The sequence below is a fragment of the Astatotilapia calliptera genome, chromosome 5 (assembly GCF_900246225.1).
Source record: "Astatotilapia calliptera chromosome 5, fAstCal1.2, whole genome shotgun sequence".
Taxonomy (NCBI): Eukaryota; Metazoa; Chordata; class Actinopteri; order Cichliformes; family Cichlidae; genus Astatotilapia; species Astatotilapia calliptera.
In genome coordinates, this window is record NC_039306.1 from 3,498,383 (window position 1) to 3,525,986 (window position 27,604).

A 27,604-nucleotide genomic window follows, 5' to 3' on the forward strand; every position below is an offset into this window, starting at 1 on the left:
CTGCCCCAGGGCAGCTGTGGCTACAACTGTAGCTTGCCTCCACTAGTGTATGAATGTGAGAGTGAATGAATAGTGGTATTGCAAAGCGCTTTGGGTGCCTTGAAAAGCGCTATATAAATCCAATCCATTATTATTATTATTAAAGCCTATCAGGAAGATACGGACCTGCCTCTTTCACAGGAGGAGAAGCCAACAAAGAGGTCAAGTGCTTTTGTACCACACTGTGGTACGATACACAACATCCACACTTAGAGCCACTGACTTTAACCACAATGAATGTGAAAGTATCCTAAGCATCTGGATTGAATAATAATATATCAAAAGAATTAGCTGTTATTTATAACTTAACTCTCTACAGCACAGCATTGCTGCTGGGCAACAACATGCCCAGTACAGGTGAAATGAACTGAGCCAACCAATCAGAGTGTTGGAAAAAGTATCAAATTTCAGTCCTATAAGATGTTCGAGTCACTGTCGAGCAGTATTAGTACGGTGGGGCATCCTGTTCTGACACATGGTCACAGGACCAGATGATGTGTGAAGCTGCCATTGTAAGTGTAATTAAAATGACAAACTGTAAATAAAAGAGTACATGTGAGTGTAAGAAGATATAGAGGGTTTTTTTTTCATGTTTCATGCTGTGTTTTCATTTTGAATGTTAAAAAAAATGTTTTTTCCTTCTTTCCATTGCCCTTGTGTGATAAAGGGAACTTTTTAAGGGAGCCATATGTAATACACACACACACACACACACACACACACACACACACACACACACACACACACACACACACAGATATATATATATATGCATGTATGTATATACCACTCCTATGTTCTTTGTCCCACTTCAGTCTAAGATCGTCTGTAACCATGTAACCAAAACTATGAATTGTAATTTTAAATGGTTTAAAAGTATATAGAATAGCATATGTAGGCAAGTATATTTCTCCTTTTGTTATCAAGAAGCAAAGACAGAAAGGGGAAAAAAAGAACAAACAGGGCAGGGTTTGGTGGTTGAATCATCCGTCCCCACCAATGCCAAAACCAAATCTACGCCCTTGGACTATAAAAGTCAAAGTGAATTGAATCAAGAGTAAAGATGAGGATTCCTGTGTGCACAGAAACAAAAAAGTGATGTGTCTGAAGTGCAATGTGCACCTCTGTTTTACAGCACAGAACTCTCTCTTCAACACTTTCTATTGTTTTTATTGCTTTCAGTTGTGTTATGATCTATGAGTTATGTTTATATATATACTGTTGTTGCACAATGTTTCCTCTAAGCAATGAAAAATATCTTGAAGAGGTTGTCTGGAATACATTTTTTGTATCAGTCAGTAAATGATGTTAAATCATTTCCAGCATGTACCACGAAAATGTGTGCAGTAGTAGTTAAACAGTTTGCTTGACTTCAATATTTTCATGCTTAAATATATCCACGGTGCTGTGTGTATCGGACATATTGTTTACATCAGTGTTTTTGCTTTGTAAGAGATAATTTACCCCTGCTGTACATAGAAACCGCCTGGAAGCTGTCCGTCTGTCTACGGTGCAGTTTTATGAGTTATAATGTGACCAGTTTTAATCGGGGGGATAATTTATCATGTTTATTCAACAACTGTTTGTCAGTTTTATATTTGTCATACATTTCATTAAGAAAACACGAACTGCACGAGTATTCTGTCTGTGATATTAGAATCAATTTGTCAGTTTGTTACTATTCTCCTTTTAATCAGGTTTTTAATGAGCAGCGGATACAGTAGATGGCAGCATTGAGCTCTTGGTTGCCTCAGAAAACACAACCTAAAAATCTGTGGCAAAACAGAAAAACAAGCAATTCCATAAAGCAGGTTTTAGAGATCCCAGCAATGAAATCAACATTAGAGTCTAACAGGAGGTCAAAGGGGAGACAAGACTATATACACTTCAAAAAAAAAAAAGAGATCGCTTGGAAGAACTGAACATTGTTTATTGAGACAAAATAATTAATGTATTTGGTGATTTGACTTATTTCAGACACAACAGAATGCAGAAGGGCAAAACTACTGGTTCATAACTAAACAAGGCAGAGGACACCAAGAGGGGGAAACACTGAGTAGCGAAAGACCGCGTGGGGCCTGAAAACGATGTGCAGGGAGTTTGCTGTTCCCTACAGCTCTAGTGACCCTCGAGCTCCCGGCTAGCTATCAAGGAGAACTTCGGAGCACTTTTGCAAATATGTGATATCTTGATAAACCGAGAAGATATTTGAAGTTTACACAGCTGCATTCTTGCCTGAAAATATCTTAAAAGTTTATTTTGTGACACAAAAAGAGTAATAAGAGTAATATTAAAACTTAGTAGCTGCTGCCATAAAAAATCAGAGTAGAAACTTATATTTTTTACTGTAACAACCACAAACATGTTTAATGAATCACATTTCATAACTTTAAATGCAAATATAAATGGTCAATTTTAAAATCATATGCACAAGTTTTGCAAACCACAAAGTTATTTGCAGCCATTTACCTTTTACCCTTTTTTTTATAACCATTTCAAACTATTTACATAACAATCAGCTGTTCTACATTCAATAAGATGCCACACAAATTATTTGTGCCACTCCAAAAATTTATGTCCACTAAAGGAGAACATCACAGCCTGATACCTGCAGATCTATCATTCCTGTTTCTACCTGGAGACAGCAGTCGCCTCATTGTTCGGACACACAACACAAAACTATCCACAACACTACACACTAATTACACAAGACAACACATGAACTACACTGACTACTTTATTCTTCCTCAGCCAAGCAGCAGCACTCATGTGATTGTTTTGCCCTCTTAGCTCCAGGTGTTGTGCCAAAAAGAGATCCCTGCCAGAAAGTGATTGCCATCCGGAGCGCGCACAGCTGCTTAAAGCTGTAGCGCCCAGATTACTTACAGCTACATCTGATATAAGGTGCCGTAAACTGATCACAATAGTAACGCGACCGCATTTTCTTGTTAGTAACGGTAACGGCGTTGTAATGATAGGAATAGTAATTAGTTAGATTACTCATTACTGAAAAAAGTAACGGCGTTATTCCCAACACGTATGCTGTGTGTGTTTTCTCAATGCTAGTTCAGAGTCTGTTCCTAGTTTTTGGTTATGCTTTCTGATTTTTTTAGTGTTGAAATACCTACAGCAGTAAAGTTGCCTCTCTCAGTTTTCCCCTCTTGTGTTTGGGTCCTATCCTGCCTGCTGAACATGAAAAGATGTGATGCAACACAGGTTTTAAACAGCTGTGAAAATCACTGAATTCTGTTTTTAAAAGCATATTTACAACACAAATATTTCAGAGTCATTCTAGTATAGACTGTACTGCAAAATCATGTGAGTCATATCCTGTTATTTTAAATTGATGATGCAACACTATTAAAAATATATAAAGACAGCGAAGCATGAGTCAGCTTCTTTTCCTAATTTCTATTTAGTCATCACCACCACTGTCTTCATTTCTCCCACGCCCCAGTAAAAACTGTATCAGTTAAAAACTAAATAAAGATTTCAACTAAAAAAATCCCCCAAAACAAACAAAAAAAGCCTTTACTTCATGTTACAACTCATAAAGTCATTTTCTGAACTGCTATTCCTGTTTTGTGGACTTCCTGTTAATTTAAACTCAAACCACATCTAGTTTACTGACGCAAAGTAATGAGATATGAAGGTGGGAGGAGTTCTTTTTAAAAGTAAAACACGGTGAGGACAGACAGAAATTCACTAACATCAGTCGAGCTCAGGAGACAATCAAGATTTGAAGATGAGCATCCAAAAACAACAGATGAAGTTGTTGCTATTCATCCTCTCACTGATGGCAGGTAAAAGGTTTCTACCACATCATATCTGGTATTACATGCTAGTCGCTGCTATACTGTTATGACATCATGTTATAGAAACATTTATTACAACATACATTTTTGCCTCCAGTACAGTTTTCTATATAGTCAGTACAGTTTCAGTGATGTGCTTCTGTACTGTGTTTATAACTGATAACTATATGAGTTTACAGAAGCATGCGTTCATGCAGACAGATTAAAATACTGAGAGAATAAAATCCCTCTCAGTAAAGAGACAGTTCAGTTGTTTTTATGTGTTAGACAATAAAACTTTTATTATTGTGCTTTTTTTCGGAAATATAAAACAGTAACTGTGAATCTTCAAAGCAAATTTTCAGTATCATAAATTAATTTATTAAATCATTTTGCAGAGAATAGTCTAAGAAGCTTAGAAAGAAAAGCGTCTGGAGTTTGACCCACACTCATTTTCACACCATGGCTCACGTGATTAGGTAGAGGATCAATAAGGTGTCCATGACCTCCTTGCGGACACTCCCATAGGGCTTAAAATCTGGGACTCCACCATTTGCTCTTAGAACTCAATTCAATTCAATTCAAATTTATTTATACCAAATCACAACAACAATCGCCTCAAATATATATTTATATTGTACAGTATATCCTATAATAATAGATACAGAGAAAAACCCAACAATCATATGACCCCCTATGAGCAAGCACTTTGGCGACAGTGGGAAGGAAAAACTCCCTTTTAACAGGAAGAAACCTCCGGCAGAACCAGGCTCTGGGAGGGGCGGGGCCATCTGCTGTGACCGGCTGGAGTGAGAGAAGGAAGACAGGATAAAGACATGCTGTGGAAGAGAGACAGAGGTTAATAACAGATATGATTCAATGCAGAGAGGTCTGTTAACACACAGTGAGTGAGAAAGGTGACTGGAAAGGAAAAACTCAATGCATCATGGGAATCCCCAGCAGCCTATGTCTATTGCAGCATAACTAAGGGAGGATTCAGGGTCACCTGGTCCAGCCCTAACTATATGCTTTAGCAAAAAGGAAAGTTTGAAGCCTAATCTTAAAAGTAGAGATAGTGTCTGTCTCCAGAATCCAAACTGGAAGCTGGTTCCACAGAAGAGGGGCCTGAAAACTGAAGGCTCTGCCTCCCATTCTACTTTTAAATACTCTAGGAACAACAAGTAGGCCTGCAGAGCGAGAGCGAAGTGCTCTAATAGGGTGATATGGTACTACAAGGTCATTAAGATAAGATGGGGTCTGATTATTTAAGACCTTGTATGTGAGGAGCAGGATTTTGAATTCAATTCTGGATTTAACAGGAAGCCAATGAAGAGAAACCAAATGTTGCCATGTTGAGGCTGTCATTTTTTGCATCTACATGGATGTTGAAATCACCCACAATAATTATTTTATCTGAGCTCAGAACTAAATCAGATAAAAAGTCTGAGAAATCAGACAGAAACTCTGCGTTAGGCCCAGGTGGACGATAGATGATAACAAGTAAGACTGGTTTCTGAGTTTTACAGCTGGGGTGGACGAGGCTAAGCATCAGGCTTTCAAATGAAGCTTGGCTTAGAACTGAAGAAGCTTCTCGGATGAAACATCTTCAAGAAAAGTCCAGACGCTTTTCTTTCCAAACTCCTTATACTACAATGACCTGGATGACTGAGAACCTTGACAGACATTTTGCAATTCATTTGTTATATATCGAGCTAAAAGGCACGGCTACAACACAAAAACACAACATTTCAAAATTGTTCACAAAGAATGAAACTGAACAAGAAGAAATAAAACACTTGTATGTTTTGTCATACACCATAATTATGCATTCATATTAATCTAACTAATTTAGATCAAACTGGCCATTTAAAACAAATGTAATAAGAGACATTAAAATAAATAACTGTGTGTGACTTTTGACATCTGACATGATGTGAATATTTGTCTTTAGGTTGTGAGCGGATGTCAGAAGCAGCACCCTGCGAAGGAGAGTGGGTTAAATTCATCTTCAATCAAAAAACAAATGGAAGATTTCAAATGGAAAAAGTTGTTAATCTTCCTCAAAAAAACAAAATAAACCCTGGCAAGTTGATCGTCAAGGAGCTTAATAATGCCGACAGCAACGGAAAACAATCCAAAGACACAGAATTTGAAGTTGGTACGAAGTTGTGGGTTTTTTGGTCCCATAAAAGAAACTTTATTTGCAATGTTAAATAAGATAAATGTAATGAAGAGTAAAATATCTGATACACACTTTACTGTGTTTTATCTTGGTTTTCTTTTTTCCCTTTAGATAAAGATGGGTGCCCCAAACCATTTAATCAAACTGCATACAGAAATAATAACACCACCATCACCTGTGATTCTCCTGATGGAAAATACAAGCCCGCTTTTTTCTGCAAAGAGGATAACTCCACTTGTCAGAACGTTTTACCAAAAAGCCCTTCTCCGCAGCCAAACTGGAGAATCATGTCAACAAACACCAGCAGCAGCATTTCCATCAGTCATGTGTCCTCACAGGATGCTGGAGTCTACTGGTGTGGAGTGAAATCAGGTGACAAAGAGTTTTCTCTTCAACAAATACATCTAGAGGTTAAAGGTGAGTAATTCACATCTTCACCCTCTTATGTTTCAATTTTATATCAGGGCATGACTAAAATACTACATGTTATAGTGCAGATGTAAATGAAGAAGTTCCATGTTACTGAAGAGCTTTACGATAAGAACACAGAAGGCAGGGACTTTACTCCCGATACTGCAAAAATGAACTTGAATTTGAATTTATTTATTTAAAAGGGACAGTGCAGTTTAACATAGTCCAAGTACAAACATGAAGCTGATGTAACGCACATAAGTTTATAGCTATTGCTAATTGTCAACAATTGTCCCTTGTTGGGCTTACAATCAAAATAGATACATTTTACAATAAAGCATACACTTTCATAAAACCAAATGACATCATAAATACAATTACAGTTAATAGACAATAAATTAAAAATAATATTAAAATTAGTTAAAATGGCTACATCTCTGATTTCCTTTTAACCAAACTTTAACCTTCAATGTAAAGGATCTGATGTCTGTAATCAATTTGATTTTGGTTGGAAGTGTGTTCCACAGATGGCAACGCCTTTATGGAAAAAGCTGACTGACCAAATAGATCTTATATTAGTCCATGTTTTATCCTTTGAATCCCCTCTTGCATTTGCCATTCAATTGGGAAGGGAGACACAACAGTGTCAGAATGAGGCTCTCTGTGTTGTACACAATGTCAATCAGTCTATTTCACTTGCTGGTTTTATCTGTAAATATATTGCAATATAATAGCTTGCAGTTGCCGTTCACCTTGCGATTACTATCTTGTCTCTGGATGTATCCATCCTATTTATACATTTAAAGACTAATTTAAGAAAACATAAATGATTAAAACTCCTAAAACTAAGTAGATTATATTTCTTTAAAATGTGACAGTGATGCCACCGAACAGAGTTTTTATCCATTATTTTTAAAGATTGGTTATATAAGGACACCACAGGCTGAATTATAGATGGTGTTGCCTGGGTCCAAACTGTCATACAATATGAAAAATGAGAGAATATCATAGAATGCATAAATAACTGAGCCTCTGAACTAGGTATATAGTGCCGAATCAACTTAAAACAATTCAGATTAGCGTTGACCGTCTTAGAAATCTTCTTTACATGCTTGTCAAATTTAAGATGTGAATCTAAAATTATTCCCAGAAACTTAAAATCTTTGACCTTTTTTATTTCTTTGTTCCTTAACTTGATTTTAAAATCATCAGATGAACTTAGTTTCCTAATAGAAAAACACATAGAAACTGTTTTTTTCTTTATTCAATACAAGATGATTATGTTCCAGCCATTGTTGGACATCATTTAGATGTGTCGATAAGGTGTCTGCTGCTTCACCAGGTGACTTAGCTGGTACGTGTATAACTGCATCATCTGCATAAAGTTGGCAGCTAGCTTTTGGACAACTGGCAGGCAAATCATTTATAAACAAACTTTCTCGTTTGGCTCTCAGCGAAGGCGGTCGCACTTTTCTCCTCTCCTCTCCCTTATCTTCCCTGCTTATGTCCTTGTCTTGTCTCGTGTTTTTTACTACTTTTCCCTGGAACATTCTCTCACAGTCTGTTCTCTAAAACCTAAAAGAGGAATTATGGATTGGATCAACTGCTCCCTAAATGCAATTGACACCCCTTTCTCAACGAGAAGTTTGGGCTCGGGTGAGCCTGAGTGCTGAAGATATCTACCTGTTCGGAACCATGATAACAGGGTTCTTGCTGATCGGAGCTGGCTTGGCCCTGACTTATCGAAGAATTAAGAAAGCGGAACCGGCTGTTCAAACCCCCACAGGGCTGCCCGCTGGGATTGGAACGATGGGAAGAGGCATGAGTTTCTCAAAATGGGCTCATTGAGTGCAGCACGGATAAGATCTTGGAGAGGCTACGGCTGCTGTGAATACTCAGAATAAGATCTCTGACTGCAGACTGGATACATCTCGAAAGGGCTAGCCCAGAATAACATCTCTGGGCGCAAATTGGATGACATCTCGGGGAGGCACACTGCCGTGAGTTCTCAGAAATCGGCTCCTTGAGCACAAGAAATGACAACATCACAGAACGCAAGTATGGCGAAGCTCGCGGCTCTCCAAGGCTGCCATATCGCGCCATCGGCCCCTCTGGCCAACACCAGTAGGAGGTAGGGTAAAGTGTCTTGCCCAAGGACACAACGACCAGGACAGAGAGCCCAGGGATCGAACCAGCGCCCTTCCGGTTACAGATGCGCTTCCCAACCCCCTGAGCCACGGTCGGCCCCGTGTTTAGTTTGTTCCTTCCCATTCCATGCAGGCCACCTGGGTTGGCTGGTAGACTGTTTACTTAGCCTGGCAGGGCGAAGGACACTGTCTCAGCTGAACTATGGACATGCACACATACACTTACACTGATAAGCACACACTCATCCCCCTCCCTTTCCAAACGCCTTTGATGCTTGATTCCTGCGGGGGAACACGGCGGGGCTGTGTGCCGCGCTGGAATGGTAGCGCTGTGCAGGGCGGCTGCTGTGTTCGCTTCGGATTACTCCTCACCCCCCACCCACCCCTGTGGCTTGTCATGTCTTTCACAATGTTGTGCTGTGGACAATTATGTGCTTTTTGTGCAGAGGAGTTTTTTTGTTTCCTGTTCTCGTGCTGTCCTACCATGGAAGCACAGCATGAGTAGAGGTCTCTTTTTTTCCCTCTTGTACTTTCCCATTGTAGTGTACATTTCAGTGTTTTTCTGTAATGCTACCGATCTCCGACTTGTATCCCCATGTGATGTCTGTGTTGTGTAAGGTCGGGGGGGGGGGGGGGGGGGGGGGGGCATTTCACTGCAGGACAACCTGCATGTGGCAAATAAAGCTTTGATTGATTGATTGATTAAATAGCAATGGGCCAAGTACAGATCATTGGGATCACAATACCCATTCTGTTTTCCAACATGGATGACTTTTCTTTATCAACCCTCACACACTGCTCTCTTTTGTGAAGATAGGACTCAAACCAATCAACTGCTTGCTTTGCAAAGTCAAATTTTATCAACTTGGAAAGAAGTATGTCGTGGCTGACAGTGTCAAAAGCCTATTTTTGGTCAAGGAACACTGCACCCACAACTTTACCATTATCCAGATTACACTTAATATTTTCAACAAAATAGCAATTTGCCATTTCTGTGGAAAATTTTGGTCTAAAACCAAACTGCATTGGATGAAGCAGTTGATTAGTCTCTAAGTAATCAATTAACTGTGCTGCCACAGCCTTCTCAAGCACATTTGAAAGAACAGAGAGTATGGAAACTGGACGATAATTACATATCAAGTCACGCTCGCCTCCTTTAAAGACTGGAGTAACTACAGCCCCTTTCCACTCATGCTAGAATGCTAGAAATTATAAATATGTTTGCAACAAAACATTTTTCTTTTAATAGAAACATTTGAAGATCATTTTAAAATAACTTTATTGTGACGTTAAAGGATAAAGTAAGACATGTTTTAAGTATTTTGTCGAGGTCCAGTTTATAAAAAGCTGTGAAAAAATGTTGTTTTTTTAATGTATCACTCTGAAATGTTTTCAGTGTTTTCAATATTTTTTTTTAGAGTATTTTACATTATTAATATTTTCAAACTTTATTTTTGTAAAATTCCTCAACAGAGACCTTCTGGATGGTTAAAAAAAACAAACCTGTGGGTTAATATTTTCTCTTTGGTCTTTCTTTTATTTTACAGATGGCTTAGAGGTTATCATCAGTGTTACTGTGTCTGTAGCTGTGCTCCTGCTGTTTCTGATAGCACTGATCCTCATCTACAAACGTAAGAATGTTCGCAGTTTCAAGATATCTTTTTTATTTCATTAAATTAATGGTCTTTGGCAATTCGTAGTTAAACCAGATTTACATTAAAACCAAACTATGAACTACTAATAAATAATTCTGCTTGGTTGCTATTTTAGGAAATGGTGCAGCAGGACGTCATGTCAAAGAGGTTCGTGATGAAATTATTTCTTTTTTTACTTTTATTTATCAAAACTGAGTTGAATTGAAAATCACAACAGCAGTCACCACAGGGCACTTTATATTAAAATAAAGCCCTACAGTAATGGAGAGAAAACCCCAACAATGAGATGGCCCCTTATAAGCAAGCGCTTTGGCGACAGTAGGAAAGACAAACTCCCTTTTAACAGGAAGAAACTTCCAGTAGAACCATGGTCAGGGAGAGGAGATCATCTGCTACAGCTGGTTGGGGGTGAGGGGAGGGAGACAGGACAAAAGACATGCTGTGGAAGAGAACTACAATGAGTAGTAATAATAAGTAATGATTCAGTGCAAAGAAGTGTATAAACACATAGTGAGTGAGAAAGCTGACTGAAGGAGAAACACTCAATGCATGATGGGAATCACCCCCACAGCCTACACCTACTGCAGCATAACTGGGAGAGGATTGAGGGTCACCTAATCCAGCCCTCATCTGGTTTCACAGAAGAGGGGCCTGACAGCTAAAGGCTCTGTCATCTTCCTTATGAAGCAAGAACTACACAGTCGACAGACGGATGTTAAAGTTGTTTCTTAATGTTTGTGACATTTCTGCAGGTTTATTGTAAATTCTTATTTATTACATGGTGAACTTTGCTTACTTGGACTTTCCAAGTCATCATGTTACACTATAATCCTATAATTGCTGTGCTGTTAGGTCAGTGGAATAGGTTGTAGTGGAAAAAGGTTGTGAGATTCAGTCTCCCCAGTGATTTAGCTTTCAATAATCTCTCACTCTTCTTGTAACTGTTTGTTTTATTTTTTCATTATAAACATAATATAAAGACGTGAGTCTAGACAACAATGTAAACTCTCCAATGTCTGCAAAACGTCAATTTTGGAATCATTTCAGACTTCACGACAAGACAAAAAAATGTCAGCTGATGGTTATTCAAGGCTGAATAGTAGAAAAAAATTGTAAAAAAAAAAGCATATTTTTTGTTTCTGGCAACATAGGAACAATTTTTATGGATAGTGTTTAGACATAAACTCATTTTCTGCTTATTGTTGAAGGACTGTATCTGTGACGAGAGACAGGAGAACCTCCAGAACCCAGAAAATGCAGTGAACTCGATTTCCATCAGTGCCAATAATCCCATAAACCACACTGCCTCGCCACATTACGCTGCCATCAACTTTCAAGTGAGGTCTGAAAAAGCTGGCAGTGTGATACTCCAACCCAGCTCCTCTGCCTGTGAGTATTCTGCTGTGAAGTTCAGCAAGTGTCCAGACGACCTGACCGTGACCGAACCACACAGACTGGTGAAGTAGATCCTCCACTTATCAGGCAAAATGAAAATGAAAAAAAGATCAGCTCTGTGAGGAACATGTTTGTTGTAAAATTGTTAAAAATTAGCAAGGAATCATGTGATTACTTTTGGGTTTCGGGATTTAAACCAAGCTATTTAGATGAAAGTCTCACATTTTTGTGACAGTATTCGTCTGTTCGGGGGTCTTAGACTTCTGCCAGATTATCTACCGGTTCACATCAGCAGTGAAATGCATTGTGTCTCAATGGACCTGAGATAATGTGTTATACCATGCTGTGGTATCATGCACAGAGTTGAACACAGTTCATTCAGCCCAATGCAGAGTTTAAACCAGTTCAGAGCACAGTTAGTGGAGGTGAATTTAAGCTGATACTAAAATGGAAATGAGGCACACGGGGAAATTTCGTCAAATTAAAGTCTGCTCTTCAATCACATCTTAATTGTTGTTATATTTACAGTTGAATGTGATGGTTTACAGAGACAAAAGTACAAAAAACGTGATGCACAAATACTTACGAAGCTAACTGTGTCACCACATGGACAGGTCGATCCACCGTTCTCTACCAGTCAGAATAGTGGGCGGTTACTCAGGGAGTGAACTGGTCAGCAGTCCCACATAACATGAAAACAATCAAAAGTGATGTTGTGAGTTTGACACACAAACCAGCTTTTCAGGATTGAGATCATCAGCAGTTGCACCAGTTTGTTTTTACAGTGCTGTTAATGATGTAAAGTTGGGAAATAAATACAGACTGTGGGGGATGTGTCATTATTATCTTTTTGTCATCAATTGCATCATGTCTCTGTGGAAGTCAGAGTTTCAGGCTGCATGTGAGAACGGTGTAGACTCAACTGATTCTCCTCGCAATAAAAGAATTTTCTATGAAAGTACTAAACGTCTATTTCTGTCACACTGTGCCACACACTTCCTGTTATTTATACTTAAACCACTTATTTCCTCTTTATCAACAAGAAGCAATAAGGTTGGTGAGAAAATAAACTTAAAAGGGAAGGACAGAGAGAGATGAGGGAACAAAGTTTTAGGTCAGAGAAGAGAAACAATCAAGAAACAACACTGGACGCCAAACACCCGAGAGACAAACAGCCAAAGGCAAACTAGTCTGACCGACCATTCTAAGTACTAAGACACATTTTAACCATAAATGTAGACAACAATTAGTTTCGTATACTTGATGATATATAGTTTGTTGTGAGGAGGCAGTGCTAACCACTGTGACCACACTCTGACACACACTTGTACATCCACACTCAAGATGAAATCTCAAACCAAATAAGGGAAACGATCAAACCTGGTGATGGTTTTTAGTCTTTACTTTCAAATTTTCTCCCCTGGTGCAGAAATATTGGAGAAAACTGTTAATGTGCTTGATTTGTCTGTAAGAGTTAATATGCGAGATTAGTGTCATCCTGGTTTGACAAACAGCAGATCGAGTTGTGTTTATTTCTTCCAGCTGTTTGTGTGTATTAAATGTGATTCATAATTCAGTTCTTGAATTTTAATGAATTGGCTTTGATAATGAACACAAAGAGAGGGTCAGACAGATGGTACAACATGAATACTTTTGTGAGACAAGTGAGCTGTTCCGCACAAAGTCACTAAACAAAGATTGTAAACAGATATAAACGCACACTTTCTATCATTTTTGTGTCTTGAAAGTGTACAAATGTTCTGTCTTTACTTTCAAAGGTTGTGTGTTTGGTCATGGGACAGCTTATATGTGCTTCTTTTAAAACCACAGCTATTTTAATCACCACCACCATCTTTTTCTACTCCATCACTTCCTCATTCTCAAATCACACCCTCAAATACTTGAGTTATGAGTTAACCACAGCAAACATTTCTGGCACAACTTCACCTACTTTCAAGGTTTGAACCAGCTGACATATACCGGGTTAGTATTGGTTAATTGGTTAAGTCACGCCCAAGTAAATACTGGACTAAGTCATTAATGATGAAGACGGGGTGAGGAGACATAATCCACACCTGTCTTAAAATACATGCATGAAATACATAAAAGGAATATTACAAATATACAAAAAATGATAACAAAGAAAAACATTTAATTCAAAAAAGAAGTCAGTGCAGCAGTTAGATTTAAAAACAAGAGGACATCATCACATGGATAAACATTTGTGGAAAGGTCCTCATTTATGTCTCTCAAATTCAGACTTAAAACGAGACATCTAGAATGTTACTCCCTCTTTTACTGAAAAAATAAATAGAAATAGATAAATAGACAAACATTACCCGTGTGAGAATGATTGACAGAGCAAAGTAACTGGTAAAAAAGAATAAAAAAAGGGTACAGTTCACAAAAACTCATTGATAGAAAAATCCTCATTCATACCTTTAGGGTGCAGACTCGTAAAACTGAATATCCAAAATGATTCTCTATTAAAATTAATATTACCACCTCATTGGTTTAGTTTAATGGCTAGATCATTACATCATTCGTCTTTGAGGAAGTTGAGTCATGATTTAACCTCATATAACTCTGAACGAGGTGGGACTATTTCGACCAAATGATATTATCTCATGTTAGTTTACAGTGACAGGATATTTGTAGAATGTGACAATCAAATATGTGATTGAAAAGAGCTACAAGTGATTGCATAAGGGAATGTTTTCATTGAGCATGCAGACATCACTCCCTCTGTGATTACATTTGACTAATGACATCAGCACTGCTTGATGTGCTGGAGGATATTAATGAGCTTTAGTTGACAAAACGACAACAAGGAACACTGAGCCGCCATCTTAAATAGCGGCTCGGGCAATCAGACAGATCAACGGCAGGTGGTTGATGAGGCCAGGTGCCTGGGCCACGGGCGGGAGGTGAGAACTGCCAAGATGAGCTCGGGCCAGGCAGACAGAAGAGAGGGAGAGACAGCAACACAAACACATGGACTGAAACTAGGTCAGCCAGGGAGACATGGAGACCATCACAAGACAATAATGAAACTAATAAAAGTAACTTACTATAATTTACTCTACTTATCTAAAAATCTTTAAAAACACTGGGTGCAAAGTGTTTTGACAACCAAGCAAATACAAATACTACATTTAAACAGAAAGATGGACATTAGTGTCAAAGAGTAAAGTTAGGACAGAAGACAAAAAACAACATAGTGGACACAAATAAAATTATTAATAGAACCGAGTAAACAAGAATAATAAAAAAGATTTGCAAATGACTTAAACCCATAAGCGATGATCATGGACCAATGAAAAAACATGATAAGTAACATCACAGTATGATCTAAGGAGCTTGGAAAGAAAAGCGTCTGGACTTCTGTAAGTCGCTTGAAGACGTTTCACCTCTCATCCGAGAAGCTTCTTCAGTTCTAAGGTCAAATGGTGGAGAGTCCCAGATTTAAGCCCTAGTGGGAGTTTCCCACTGAGAGGGACAAAGGCCCCCCTAATGATCCTCTACCTAATCACATGAGCCAAGGTGTGAAAATGGGTGTAGGTCACAGGAGCTTGCAAAGAAAAGCGTCTGGACTTCTTTAAGTTGCTTGAAGACGTTTCACCTCTCATCCGAGAAGCTTCTTCAGTTCTAAGGTCAAATGGTGGAGAGTCCCAGATATAAACCTAGTGGGAGTAACCCCCCACAGAGGGACAAAAGGACCCCCTCATGATCCTCTAATCGCCTGAGCCAAGGTGGGAAACTGGGTGTAGGTCACAATCAGCCAGAGTTTCAGGTGTGTTCATTGTGAAACCTGGCCCCACCCTATCATGTGATTTCCTGAGGTCAGATGGCCCAGGATGTGAGTGGGTGTTAAGGCGTCTGGGGAGGGAACTCAAAACTGGATTATAGATGGCAGACAGTTGTTGTCTTAAACCAACACCTCTGTTCAAAGATGGTCGCTCACAGTGGACATAGATGGCTTCTTTCACTCCTCTTTCAAACCATCTGTCCTCTCTGTCCAAAATGTGAACATTGGCATCCTCGAAAGAGTGACCTTTGTCCTTTGGACTGCCGTTTCTTGTCCCGTGGAGGTGGCAAAATAATTTTGGAAATTGTTGGACTCATCCTGTGGTTAGATCTAATCATAATTCCTGTTTATAATGATCACTGGTGTTGTTATCAGGTCTGTCATTACTCTGTAAAACTTTTTCAGTTTTAGAGGCCATAAAGCTATTTCATGTTTACAGTTTGTAGTTATAATCGTCAGTTTCAGAATCTGCAGACAGAAAGGATTCGTTTTTATTGTAGTGGTCGCACAGTGGGTGAAATAACAACTTTAATTTAAAAGATGTAGTTTTGATGATATTTTATATGTAAAATATCAGATGACTCGTGTAGTTATTCCTGTAATAAAAATGAAAACACTCAAGATGATCTTCAGAAGCGGGATGCCTTTTATTATCATTTTATTATAAAACAGAAACCAAACTCAGGTGCTGCTTCTCCACTTCCCACATTAAACCAAACTGTTTTGGCAGAAGATAATTCAATAGCAATTAAATAATACAATATGACATATAACCATACAAAAACTGGCACATAGCAGCTCACCTGTATCATATATTCAGTGTCAAAGCCCAGTGCGCCCATGTCTTAATGAAGATACTGTTACTATGCCACAAGTATAAATGTACACTTCAGTCTGACACACTGGTTCAATCACATTAACACCATTTGACAAACATTTCACTGTGACATGTATGGTTTCAACAGAGAGAAGTCTAAAAACATGTCTCTGTTTCATCGTGGTGAAGAGTGACCTGATCGTAAAAGCGACTCTCGATTTACTGGTTGATCTACGTCCCCACCCTCACCTCTGGTCACGAGCTTTGGCTGGTGACCGAAAGAATGAGATTGTGGATGCAAGCAGCGGATATGAGCTCACTCTGAAGGGCGGTTGGCCTCTCCCTTAGTGATAGGGTGAAGAGGTCAGCCATCAGGATGGGTGGCTGGCTCCTTCACATTGAAAGGAGCCAGTTGTTGAGGTGATTCGGGCTTCTGACTAGGATGCCTACTGGGCACCTCCTAAGTCAGGTGGTCTGGGCATGTCCCACCAGGAGGAGGACATGCTGTAGAGATTATATCTCTCGACTGGCCTGGAAACACCTTGATGTTACCTGGGCAAGCTATAGGCGACTATAAAAAAAAAAAGCTATAAAAAACGATACGTAAATCGCTCCGTGTGCTCTGCTGAAATAAGAATCTGCCTCCTTGTTACCTGCTTTGACCTGTTTGTGACAATCATCTTGTGTTATGCCATCATCACACTGTTATCCACTGGACTTTTTTTTATTTTAGGCCAACTCATTACCACAGTGAGTAGTACCACGGGGTCAGGGGTGGAGGGGCGATTTTTGAATGTATACTGGTAAAAAACACATTTGTTGGGATGTTAGAGACTGGAACTCTCTACTGTGCAGTTTTTGTTGTTTGCTTTTCTAAAGTTGTGATCATGTAGTGTTAAAGTTTCATTAATGTTTGCTGGTTTTATTGTAAGTTGATGACATGAGAGTGGATATTAAATAGCATTAAATGAATAAAAATAAATGAACTGTTTTGTCTTTCATGTTATATTCCTTTAAGACAACAAACAAACATATTTTAAGAGACTGTGATAGTAACAATTTTTGCAAAAAAATGAGAGCTAACCGATATGGACAACAAATACAAGTCTTGTGCACATTACACCTACAGGAGCTGTTCAGCTACGGAAATACCACAAAGCTCCAGGTGCAGTTTTTTACTGATGGTGTTTGCTGATGATAATGAGAGAAGAGGTGTGGAAGTCTGCAGTCACTGAGTCAGTAATGTTAGTCGCTGTTATGCGCTGTGGCCTCAGCAAACTTCATGTGACCCGGGTGCGAGATGTACATTAAATGAAACGATGGTGGTCTGCCTCTCCCCACCGCAGGGAAAAGGGTAACACCACCTGGGTCTGGGTGCAGTTCCCCCCTCCAGGGGCAAGGGTACCTAGACCCGGTTTGTAGAGTACGCTTGGGGAGTGTGATCGTGTGTACAGCGTCTCTTTATGTCTGTCTCCACGTTGGTTGAGTGTGGAGTGAGTGCATATGACAGCATGGGGGAGGGGGGGAATGGATGTTTGTGTCTGTGTGTGCCTGTATGTCTGTGTCTATATGTCAGGTTGGGTATCAGACGCCACCTCTCTGGGGACACCTCAGGCCCTCCAAGGTTTGGAGGCCTATCTCCGCCCACCACCACTTCCCCTGCCAGTGGCGGACTCCCTCAGACATCGGTGCGTTGGTGGTTCTTTGTGTCTGGGGGTGGGCGTCCAGGTACACACCGGCTCACTCCTTGGCGGCCGCTTATCGGGGCCTGGAGCCTAGGGCTCGCTTGGGCCCCTTCGGAGGTGGGGTGCCCCCGGCCTGGGGCTCGGTCACTCAGGCACAGCTGGGGGCCGGCGGAGCTCATGGGCGCGTCACTGCAACTCCCCCTGACTTCTGCTCCGCGGCTGCTGAGTGAGCCCTCATCTGGGACTCTCCTCAGCTCTTACTGGAACAGTGGCGCGGCTGCCCCTCTGTTGGTCTTCCTTGGTCTCTTGTGTTCTGGGGGCCTCTGGATGTCTGGAGTTTTGATCTCCTCCATACCTGCTTCACACCCTGGAGGACGGGGCAGTGGCCCCCCCACACACTCCCTAGCAGATCATTACATGGAGAAACCTTTGGAATGCAAGCGCGCTGATCCACACAGGTATGCACACGGGTGTTCACTGCTCGTAGACCCAAATTACACCTTTCTTGGCTGCTACTTCGAAGCACATCTGTCCTGCGTGCTGCACAACAACATTGAATATTTAGTATTTACTGCTGTTTACACTTAGCTAGATTAATGCGATGGTGTTGTGTTTAGTATGTTGCTTTGTTTTTTTTCTGCTTGTTTTCTATTCTTCTCTCAACAGGTGATCCAGGAGATTTTTATTTTTTTTCTCCCCCCCTTTCTCACTGTCCCTCTCCCCTTCTGTTTTTCCTTTCCTTCCTCTTTCTTTCTCCCTTTCCTATCCCTCACTCATGTCTGTCCCGTCTGTAACATCTGAAAATAAAATATAATAAATAATAAAAACAAAGATCGACCAAATGGACCAATACGGCAATGCCACGATGATCCATTTGGCAAAGTAAATCCATTGGGTATCCTTGTTGGTCTTCAGACAACAATTCTGATGGCTAAAGAACCAAATGGGACAGGCAAAAAAAAAAAAAAAAAAAAAAAAAGAATCGATTAAGCTAGGTGGCTAATATGTATAGCCATGTAAATGTGTTAATAATGTCGGTTTAAATGCTTTCCCATGATTATTTTCATGTTGGCTGGAAATAAAATACTTTTATATAAAATAAAATACCCCTTGTTATTAGTGCAGATTACTGCAACTTCTGCATGACAGGCGTGTCTGTTACACGCTTTGTTGTGATATCGGGTGTAGGCAGTGATTAAGATGCTAGTTGTGTTCAATACATTCCAATTTTATTTATATAGTGCCAAATCACAACAATAGTTGCCTCAAGGTGCTTTTTATTTTAAAGTAAAGACCCTGCAACCCCGCTGTGAGCAAGCATTTGGCGACAGTGAGAGGGAAGAACTCCCTTTTAACAGGAAGAGCCAGAGATGAATAAAAACAAATGATTTCATGCAAATGTATTTGTGTGGTCACACTTTGTCCAGTCTGCAAACTAGACAGAAAACAGAACAAACGTATCAATATTGAAGAAGAAAAAAAAAAAAAAGAAAAAAAAATGAAACGATGGTGACCATGCACGTTTTATCTTTGCTTTTAACTTAATATGCTTTTAGCCATAGAACCAACAACCCTTGAACCTGTACGTGTAAAAGGAAACATTCTTGTAAACCACAGAAAACATCAGAGGAAGTGGTTTGATACTGAAGGGTGGTGGCTAATTTTGTGTGTTTGAGATGAATTACTACCTGCAAAGAGATTTTGAACTCTAATGAGACTACCTATTGTAATGAGATATATAAATAAAGTATATACGTACTGTGTAGTATAAACCACAGGAATAGTGAACTGACTAAAGGGATAAATTTCGTAACATAAAAAAGGGCAGATTTTTAGAGTAGAATACAAAAGAGTAGAATATGAGTAGAGTATAAATTATCTCAAAAAAGAAGTATTAAAAAAACTCTTGTCTTAGCCCCAGTGGGTCTGTGATATGAAGGGAAACTAAGCAGGTTTTTATTTTTGTACAAAATTATCTCTGAGATTACAGTTAGCTGAAGCTGTTGATGTAAGCTATCATTTCCCAATAAGCAAAACCAGCTACTCTTTTAGTTTAGTTAAAAACAGCTTTTAAAACTAGAGGTCTTAAATCTGCAAACCTGGATCACTAAAATGGTCCAAACCTGCAGTTTCTCTCTCTCTTTTTAAATCAAATGTGCAATCGAATGATCCCAGGAGTGACATTTTACAAAACATTAAGTGTCTGAATCATCCCAACACTGAATTCTTGTTTTGGTCATGAAAAAATATTCAATTTAGTTACATTTTTTGTAAATGCACTTTAAATTGTAATGCACACATAATAAGACACTGGAACTGATTTTAATGTATCTTTAAATGGCTCATTAGTTGTTTACAGAACATAATTGTACTTTTTTAGACACTGAAAGGATTTGCCAGTAATTGACAAAATCTTAAATATGTGAAATGATTTTTCATGCTGCCCATAAAAACATGTAAAACGTATCTAAAGTATGAAAAAGAAAGTCGATATAATAAATGCTACTGCCACAACTGTTGGACATGACTGCCAGGCTGTCACAGCTTTCCAGTTCAACCAGGGAAATTTTCACCAACTCATTCACCCTGACGCACACAGCATTTATTTCCTGTTTACTGGCAATCAAAAGAAGTAAGTTACACAGAGGGAGGAGCTGTGTTTAAGGAAAAAAATTAAAAAGGACAGACAGGAAGGTGGGGCAAGAAAGTTTAAAATCACATACGGGTGAAATTCAAGAAACAACCCTGGAGAGTCTCAGACAAACCAGTGAAAGCAAACAAGCCGAGGATACATCAGACTCTTAAAGAAGCATCAGCACGCAGCACGGTGATGTTACTGCTACTACTCATCTTCTCACTGACAGGTAAAAAGATAACTAACACTTGTTAATACAACAGACTACTGAATGTTACATTACAATACATATGCTGCTGGTGATTATGTGTTTTGGAATGGTTTAAGCTTTTTATTTTTATTTTTATTTTTTTTTCAATTTCTTACTTTTTAAGTCTGTTCATATATTTTAAAAATGGCAAAAAGGTTTTTACAACTCAATCAAACAATCACATTTTAATCATATATAATATATAAATAGAAAAACTAAAATTGTGCTCATGCACTTTAATAAAATATACCATCTTAAAAATGTTAACATTAATTATGTGCACCATTTTTTTTCTTTTACATAACACATCTTCACCTTGTTTATTAAAGCTTTTAGGAAGTAAAACGTCTGATTGGATAATCTCGGGTCGTACCATCTGAACATAGCACCCTGAGTCTATCGCTACAACAAACACTGAATTTAAATAGTTACATGGATGAGACATCATGAACCAGGCAACAAATCAAAAACAGGTCTTAGTGTACAAATATCTTTGTGGTATAAGAAGTGCTAAAAATTGTATTTCTCTCATACATTTCAAGAAAAAACATGCGTGCATGAAATTAATGTTGACTTTGACTACGTGGCTGCAGCTCCAGATTCTTACAAAGAGATTTTTTTCATTTTCAGGTTGTGAATCTGAAGTGAGAGCATGTCACCATCGATGGGCTGAAATCACCTGCAAATATCCTGAAACAAATAACATATATCAGTACACTGATGTAGTTCTTTCCAATGGAACACCTGTACAAACCTCTAAGAAGGACGTGTGGGAAGAAAATGGCAGATTTTGCCTCTACCATGATACAAAAAATAAAAATCTCAAGGTTGCAATAAAACATGTTAAAGAGCGAGAGTTTGGGAAGTACAGGTGCAGGTTTTTTCAAAGATCGAACTCATCTGACATACAGGAAGGAAAACTGGAGACTGGTAAGAAATATCATCATCATCACCATCATCCTTGTGTCAGACACCAGACGAGGCACACACAGGAAATCAGAATATTTGATTAAAAAAATCGATACAGAATAAAACAGGAGTTTCGGAAACACTGGGAACTTTTTTTCTGGCTCATGAGCAGTCCTGAGCTGCAGTACGAACTTTTCTAAAACATTTCCACAGTTAGTGAGTCCCCATCTATTCAAAGTAATGGAGCCAAGGACATTTCAAAAAGTCACCTGAACATAAAAGAAACTTGACAAGTCCTTAAAATAAACTGCTTTAATTCTCTGATTTGTTTACAGAGCATATAAACTGCCCGCGAACATATCTCAGCGTGTACAGAACAGCGAACAGCACCATCACATGTGATTATCCAGATGTTTACGAGTCCCACATAAAGTTCTTCTGTAAAAAGAACCGTTTTACCTGTGAGGACATTTTATCAACGTCAAAAGGGACGTTTACTCTCACAGGCAGCAGCCGTGCCTTTAACATTTCCATCAGTCATGTGACCTCACAGGATGCTGGTGATTACTGGTGTGGAGTGGAATCAAATGATGGAAGTTACAGATTATCACACACACAAATACACCTGAAAGTTATAGGTGAGTATTCCACATGTTCAGTATCACAGGTTTAAATGATAAAAGCTGGCTGATAAGCTGAAGGCAAATATTTGTCTTTTTGTCTTCAGATATTGAACCTTTGCCATCAACTATTGGGCAGAACTTCACTTACCAGTGTAAGTACAACCGGGATGCCTCCTCATGTATAAAATTCATCTGCAAAGGAGAAGATTCAACTGTATGCAAACAGCTAGTAACCACCACAGAGCCTGACGTGAACCAGAGATTTATAATGAAAGAGAACAACGGGAGTATCACCATTACAGTGAGAGAAGTAACAGCAAACGATAGTGGGATATACTGGTGTGGAGCAAGAGTCCCTCACAAACACAATCAAACACATGACGACTTCTTTGATGGGTTTAATTTGACTCTAGGTAAGTTGTGCTGTTTGTTGTGTGGGTGACTGTCAAGATCAACCTATCAAAGAAAATATATGTCACTTTTTAAGACATTTGCTCGTAGTCAGTCAGAAATCAAAAGGAAATGTGAGGTAACACAGACTGTTTTCTCCTGGACTATAAGTGGAATATTTGGGCTATGCTACAAACATAATTAACAGCAATAGCAGTGTAATATTTTGTGATATAACAACATCACGTCTTTAGTTTCCCTAGTGCACATAAGAATGGATAGAAATTAAGAAAGGCTTTAAGGTACTGGTTAAAAAACTTGACCCAGGATACAACATCATAAATAAAAGTTTCTTTTAAATTTTACTGTGTGACAGTCCTGTGCAGGCTTAACCTGTAGAGTTACAAGGTTTAGTAACAAAATACCAGCATTTTAAATGTTACACTTAAGCTAGGACACTTTTGTCTTTGCATTTGTCTTATGTTGCATCACCACATAAGTCCTCCTTTCCCAATATTGTGTCATCAGTGATAGCAAATCCTTGGGAAAAGTGAAAAATGCCCTAATTATATTTGCCCTAATATGCAGCCTGCAAGCTGCAAGCAGATGATGAAATTTCCCCTTTTCTCTAACATATCATCAGAAATATCCCAAATTTCCTTAAAATATGACATCATTTTAAAAGGTTGATCTCCCACCCCTACTAACTTATACTTAAAAGTGCAGTCAAGACCTCTAGTTAATTATTTAACATCAATATTATCGATAATGATCTACACCAGAAACTGTGTATTAAAAACATACATTGGTTTCTAGACTTTTGAAGTCTGACTGATAAGGTTTTGGGTGCCACCATGTTCCATACACTGTAACAATGAAACACACAGAAACACATCTGCTTATTAGACTGCTAATGCTAGCATTCTATTACCTGCATGGTGTGCACCACATAGCAGGCTGTACAAATCTGTTCAGTCACGCACACCTCAAATGCTACTGAAAGGTCTGGATCAGAACTACTGAAAGTCAGGTCAAGGGATTAATTAATAGGTGCATTATTTGCATCGGTTACAAAGTCTGCAAAAGTATATTCTGCAAAAGCACTTGACAAAGTTAACTCTATGAATGTAATAACCTCTGAGGCTGTTGCTATTTATGCTTCAGTCTTCCTGCACCACCTTCACCACCTGCAGAGGTGTGACGTGAATATTTACAGGTTTATCTTGATGAACATTCATTTTCCTATATATATTTAATATGAAGGGGAAATCTCAGAACACAATACTTTTTAGAAAAACTTTTCCCTCACAGTGCAGTCTTCTTCAAGGAAACCATATAACACGTTCACAGCGTCAGTGTTTTCACCTGGGAGGGCACTAGTCCTAGAGTCCATCAGCCTTAAACATCTTTACTTAGCACAGTTTAATCTGCACGATATCTGAAACTCTCTGTAACTAGCTTTACTGCAACAGAAGAATTTAGTTTAGAGATGTTATTATAATGTCTAGTGTCTGTACTGCTGAACCTTTGACGATATGTTGCTGTGCAGGATGTGAAAAATGATTTCAAAATATTTCTGTCTCAAAACAAACAAAAAACCCCAAACAGATTCTCATCGTTTGATCTTTTTCTTAAAGGAATAAGACTTAATATTCAAAATTGTGTGTTTTGCATATTAACGTCAGTTGTTTCAGTTATATAAGACATACGACTTTCTGAACACTCTCCTTTTCTTCAAGGTCTGAACCAAGGAAGTATTCTCCATCCACATGAGAATAAGAATTTTGGTGAGAGTGTACATTTACTATCTCGCAGAAAACAAACAGACATTTTCACGACATCCTCGGACAGTGTTGTGTGATGATTGCATGTGAATCAGTTTCCAGTCATCCTGACTCTATTTGTTTTTTCTGAGGCAGTCGTCGTGTTGACCGTCTGTATGGCTTTTCTGCTGCCAGTGCTGCTGATGGTTGTGATAGTTTTGATCCTTATTTACAAACGTAAGTTCATTTATCACTTACCTTCATTTTTACACCTATATCTAATCATACATCTGGCAGAAAGTTGCCGTGAGCAGGGGGGCAGACAGGTGAGATTTTCAGATCTAAGATGTCAAGACGGAGTGAGCAGCAGAAGGCGGTGGTTAGTTTCTAGCAGGTAAAAAGTTGGCGAGAAGGACCAGTGACAGAGGAGGCCGAACAGCACTACAGTGGTACTAACAATCTGGCGGAAAGTGAAGGTCTCAGCCGGTCCTTAAATACTGACAGGTTATTACTAGAGATGAGCCGTAGTTGAGGGAAGCTGGATGTGAGAATCGGAGCTTCCGGAGTGCATTGTGGAAAAATATGCCAAACAGCAACACACACACTGGATCCTGACAGATGTCAAATGAAGAGCTAGTTAAGTCTCAGTTCAGTCATGTGTCGAAATGAATCTACGTTGTTCTGTTTCTTTTCGATTTCTCAGGCCTTTCATCTTCAAAGGATACAGGAAGTGAAGCAACAGCACAGTATATCAAAGAGGTGAGTGAATGGTGCTCTATGTGTGACTGTGGCAGTGTGCTATGATCCATGCAATCACAGGGAGGTTTCTGATGCAGTACCATATACTTGGCTGCCAGCAACCACATGCCAACCAATCAGTCAATGCATATTTTTTTTCTAAAGACCTGTGGTTGCCAGGGGGGTCACTGACACCTCTCTAGTCCACTGTGTCCAGGGAATAAGCAGTTTCCTGGCAACTGCCAGCACCAACAGCAACCAGTCAGAGAATACACATGAAAGTAGAGTCACTGCCACATCATCACTCGCCAGTCTCTAGACCTGTGCGGCCGAGGCCTGACCTTATAGTACCTGCTAACACTGACTGATTGAAAGCTCTCCCAAGTAAAAAAAAATAGTGAACTGATTTAATGGATGCATGATTAATAATCCCTGGTTTAGCTTTTTTGGCCATTTTCATATCATTTTATTTGCCAGCGTTCTGAACTAAGCATTGCTTAACAGTTTTAGCAACACCAATTTGAATTTCAAGATGTACAGGTAATGATTGATGGTAAACCTCATCAGATCAAATATAAACAGTTCAAACTGTATTTTCTTCTCCTCTTTCTGGAAAGGACAATATCTATGAAGAAATAGAGGAGCATTTCCAGAGTCCAGGCTCAGAATATGCCACAAACACAGTTTATCTCACCGTCGATCATCCTACAAACCATCCTGCCTCACTCCATTACTCCACCATCAACTTTCCGATCAGCTCTGACATAGCTGCTGCTGAGACACTGATCCTCACACCCAGCTCATCGGCCTGCAAATATTCGACTGTGAAGCACAGCACGAGTCTGACTACGTCGACTGCCACACACCCACCCAGACCTCCACAGGAGCCTCTCTACTCAAAAGTCAACAAGTTGAAGCCAAGACAGAAATAAGGTCTGTGAAGAAATATGAAATACATTGACTGATTTATGTCAAATCGTATATAGTAATTAAAAAAAACAAAGAGGTGCAAAACAAGTGTATCAAAATGTTGGCAACATGCTCCCAAACTGAAAAGGAAGTGCGCTGACGTAGAGCTTGACATGTTTTGAAACCAGTCTGATAAGATGAAACTTGCGGTGTTCTGTTGCGTAGATAAATTCTGTCTACATTTCCTTCCTTGAGGTGTTTTTGGTTACAAAATATGAATTTGCTTGCATACGTTTCTTGTTTGTCCTTGTGCTTTCATGAATGCTGGTCTAGTGATAGGATTCACACAATACTGTAATATTTTTATGGTCACAGTTCCCACATTTCTTAGTGGAATCTTGTGATATTTGGAAATGATAAAAATAGGTTAAATCCAAGATTTGGAAGGAAATCTATTTTCAAATCAAACTGGAAATGTCTTTAATCTCTTGACGTGGTTATGTGAAGTCCATATTCAGCAAAAAAGCCTTGATCATGTTCATGTTGCAGTAAGTCAGAGTAAGCCTTTACCTCAAACTGAATTAAATAAAAATTACAGAAAAGTTTATTTAAATACACATAGCAGCATCATTTTTAATAAAATGACATCAGGATGCTGAGCCTCCACTGGTTTAAATCTGCACTCTCCATCATTCTCCCTTTTAGACTCTCAGTGATGCGATCCACCCCTGTCAACCTCAAACCCACCTCAGCTGGAGCCATCCAAACCTCAGTCTACATCCTCACCACCACCACCTGGACTCTGGTGGGTCCTGTCCTAAAACTGCTGGGATTGTGTTCTGCCATGATGAGCTGCTGGAGTCTGACTGCCAAATACAATCATTTCTCTATGTCAGTAAATCATGTTCTTTTAAGTGAACTCTCCTTATTGAAACACTTTTGAGACACATCCCTGGTGTCCTTTTAACAACCCCACAGACTGCAGTGATGGGAATAACGGCGTTACTTTTTTCAAGCAGCTGCGCGCGCTCCCGCGGACGGTAATCACGATCACTGTCTAACACAACACCTGGAGCTCAGGGGGCAAAACAATCACATGAGTGCTGCTGTTTGACTGAGGAAGAATAAAGTAGTCGTGGTAAGCCAATCACATGACCACTTCAAGACAAAGCAACAAGGTGACATATACCAGTTTATAAACTGTGTTGATAGGCCGCGTAAAACCAGAGTCGTGATAAAAAATATATACGCGGCGTTTTTTCCTCAATAGTTTCGTCACATTTACTGTCTAAGGACAGCGCAGCGAGACCTCTCTGCTTATGAGCAAAAAAACAAACAAAAAAACCCAAAGTTTTAGGAGTGACGCGAGAGAGAGAGAGAGAGAGAGAGAGTTTTGAGATGTGAGAGATTTGAGAGATTAGCGTGTTTGGAGTGTGTAGTTAATGTGTTGTCTT

The 27,604-nt window shown here is 39.2% G+C and overlaps 1 protein-coding gene across 1 annotated transcript; it reads left to right on the plus strand.

The window, feature by feature from the left end:
* The first annotated feature begins 20,708 nt into the window (after positions 1–20,708).
* On the plus strand, positions 20,709–27,164 carry LOC113021632 (uncharacterized). Its single transcript, XM_026166333.1, has 9 exons — positions 20,709–20,797; positions 21,449–21,748; positions 22,063–22,365; positions 22,455–22,763; positions 24,480–24,527; positions 24,660–24,740; positions 25,207–25,262; positions 25,859–26,174; positions 26,856–27,164. The coding sequence occupies exons 1-8, from the start codon at positions 20,764–20,766 to the stop codon at positions 26,171–26,173; spliced, it is 1,446 nt and encodes a 481-aa protein (XP_026022118.1). The 5' UTR covers positions 20,709–20,763; the 3' UTR covers position 26,174; positions 26,856–27,164.
* The last annotated feature ends 440 nt before the right edge of the window (positions 27,165–27,604 follow it).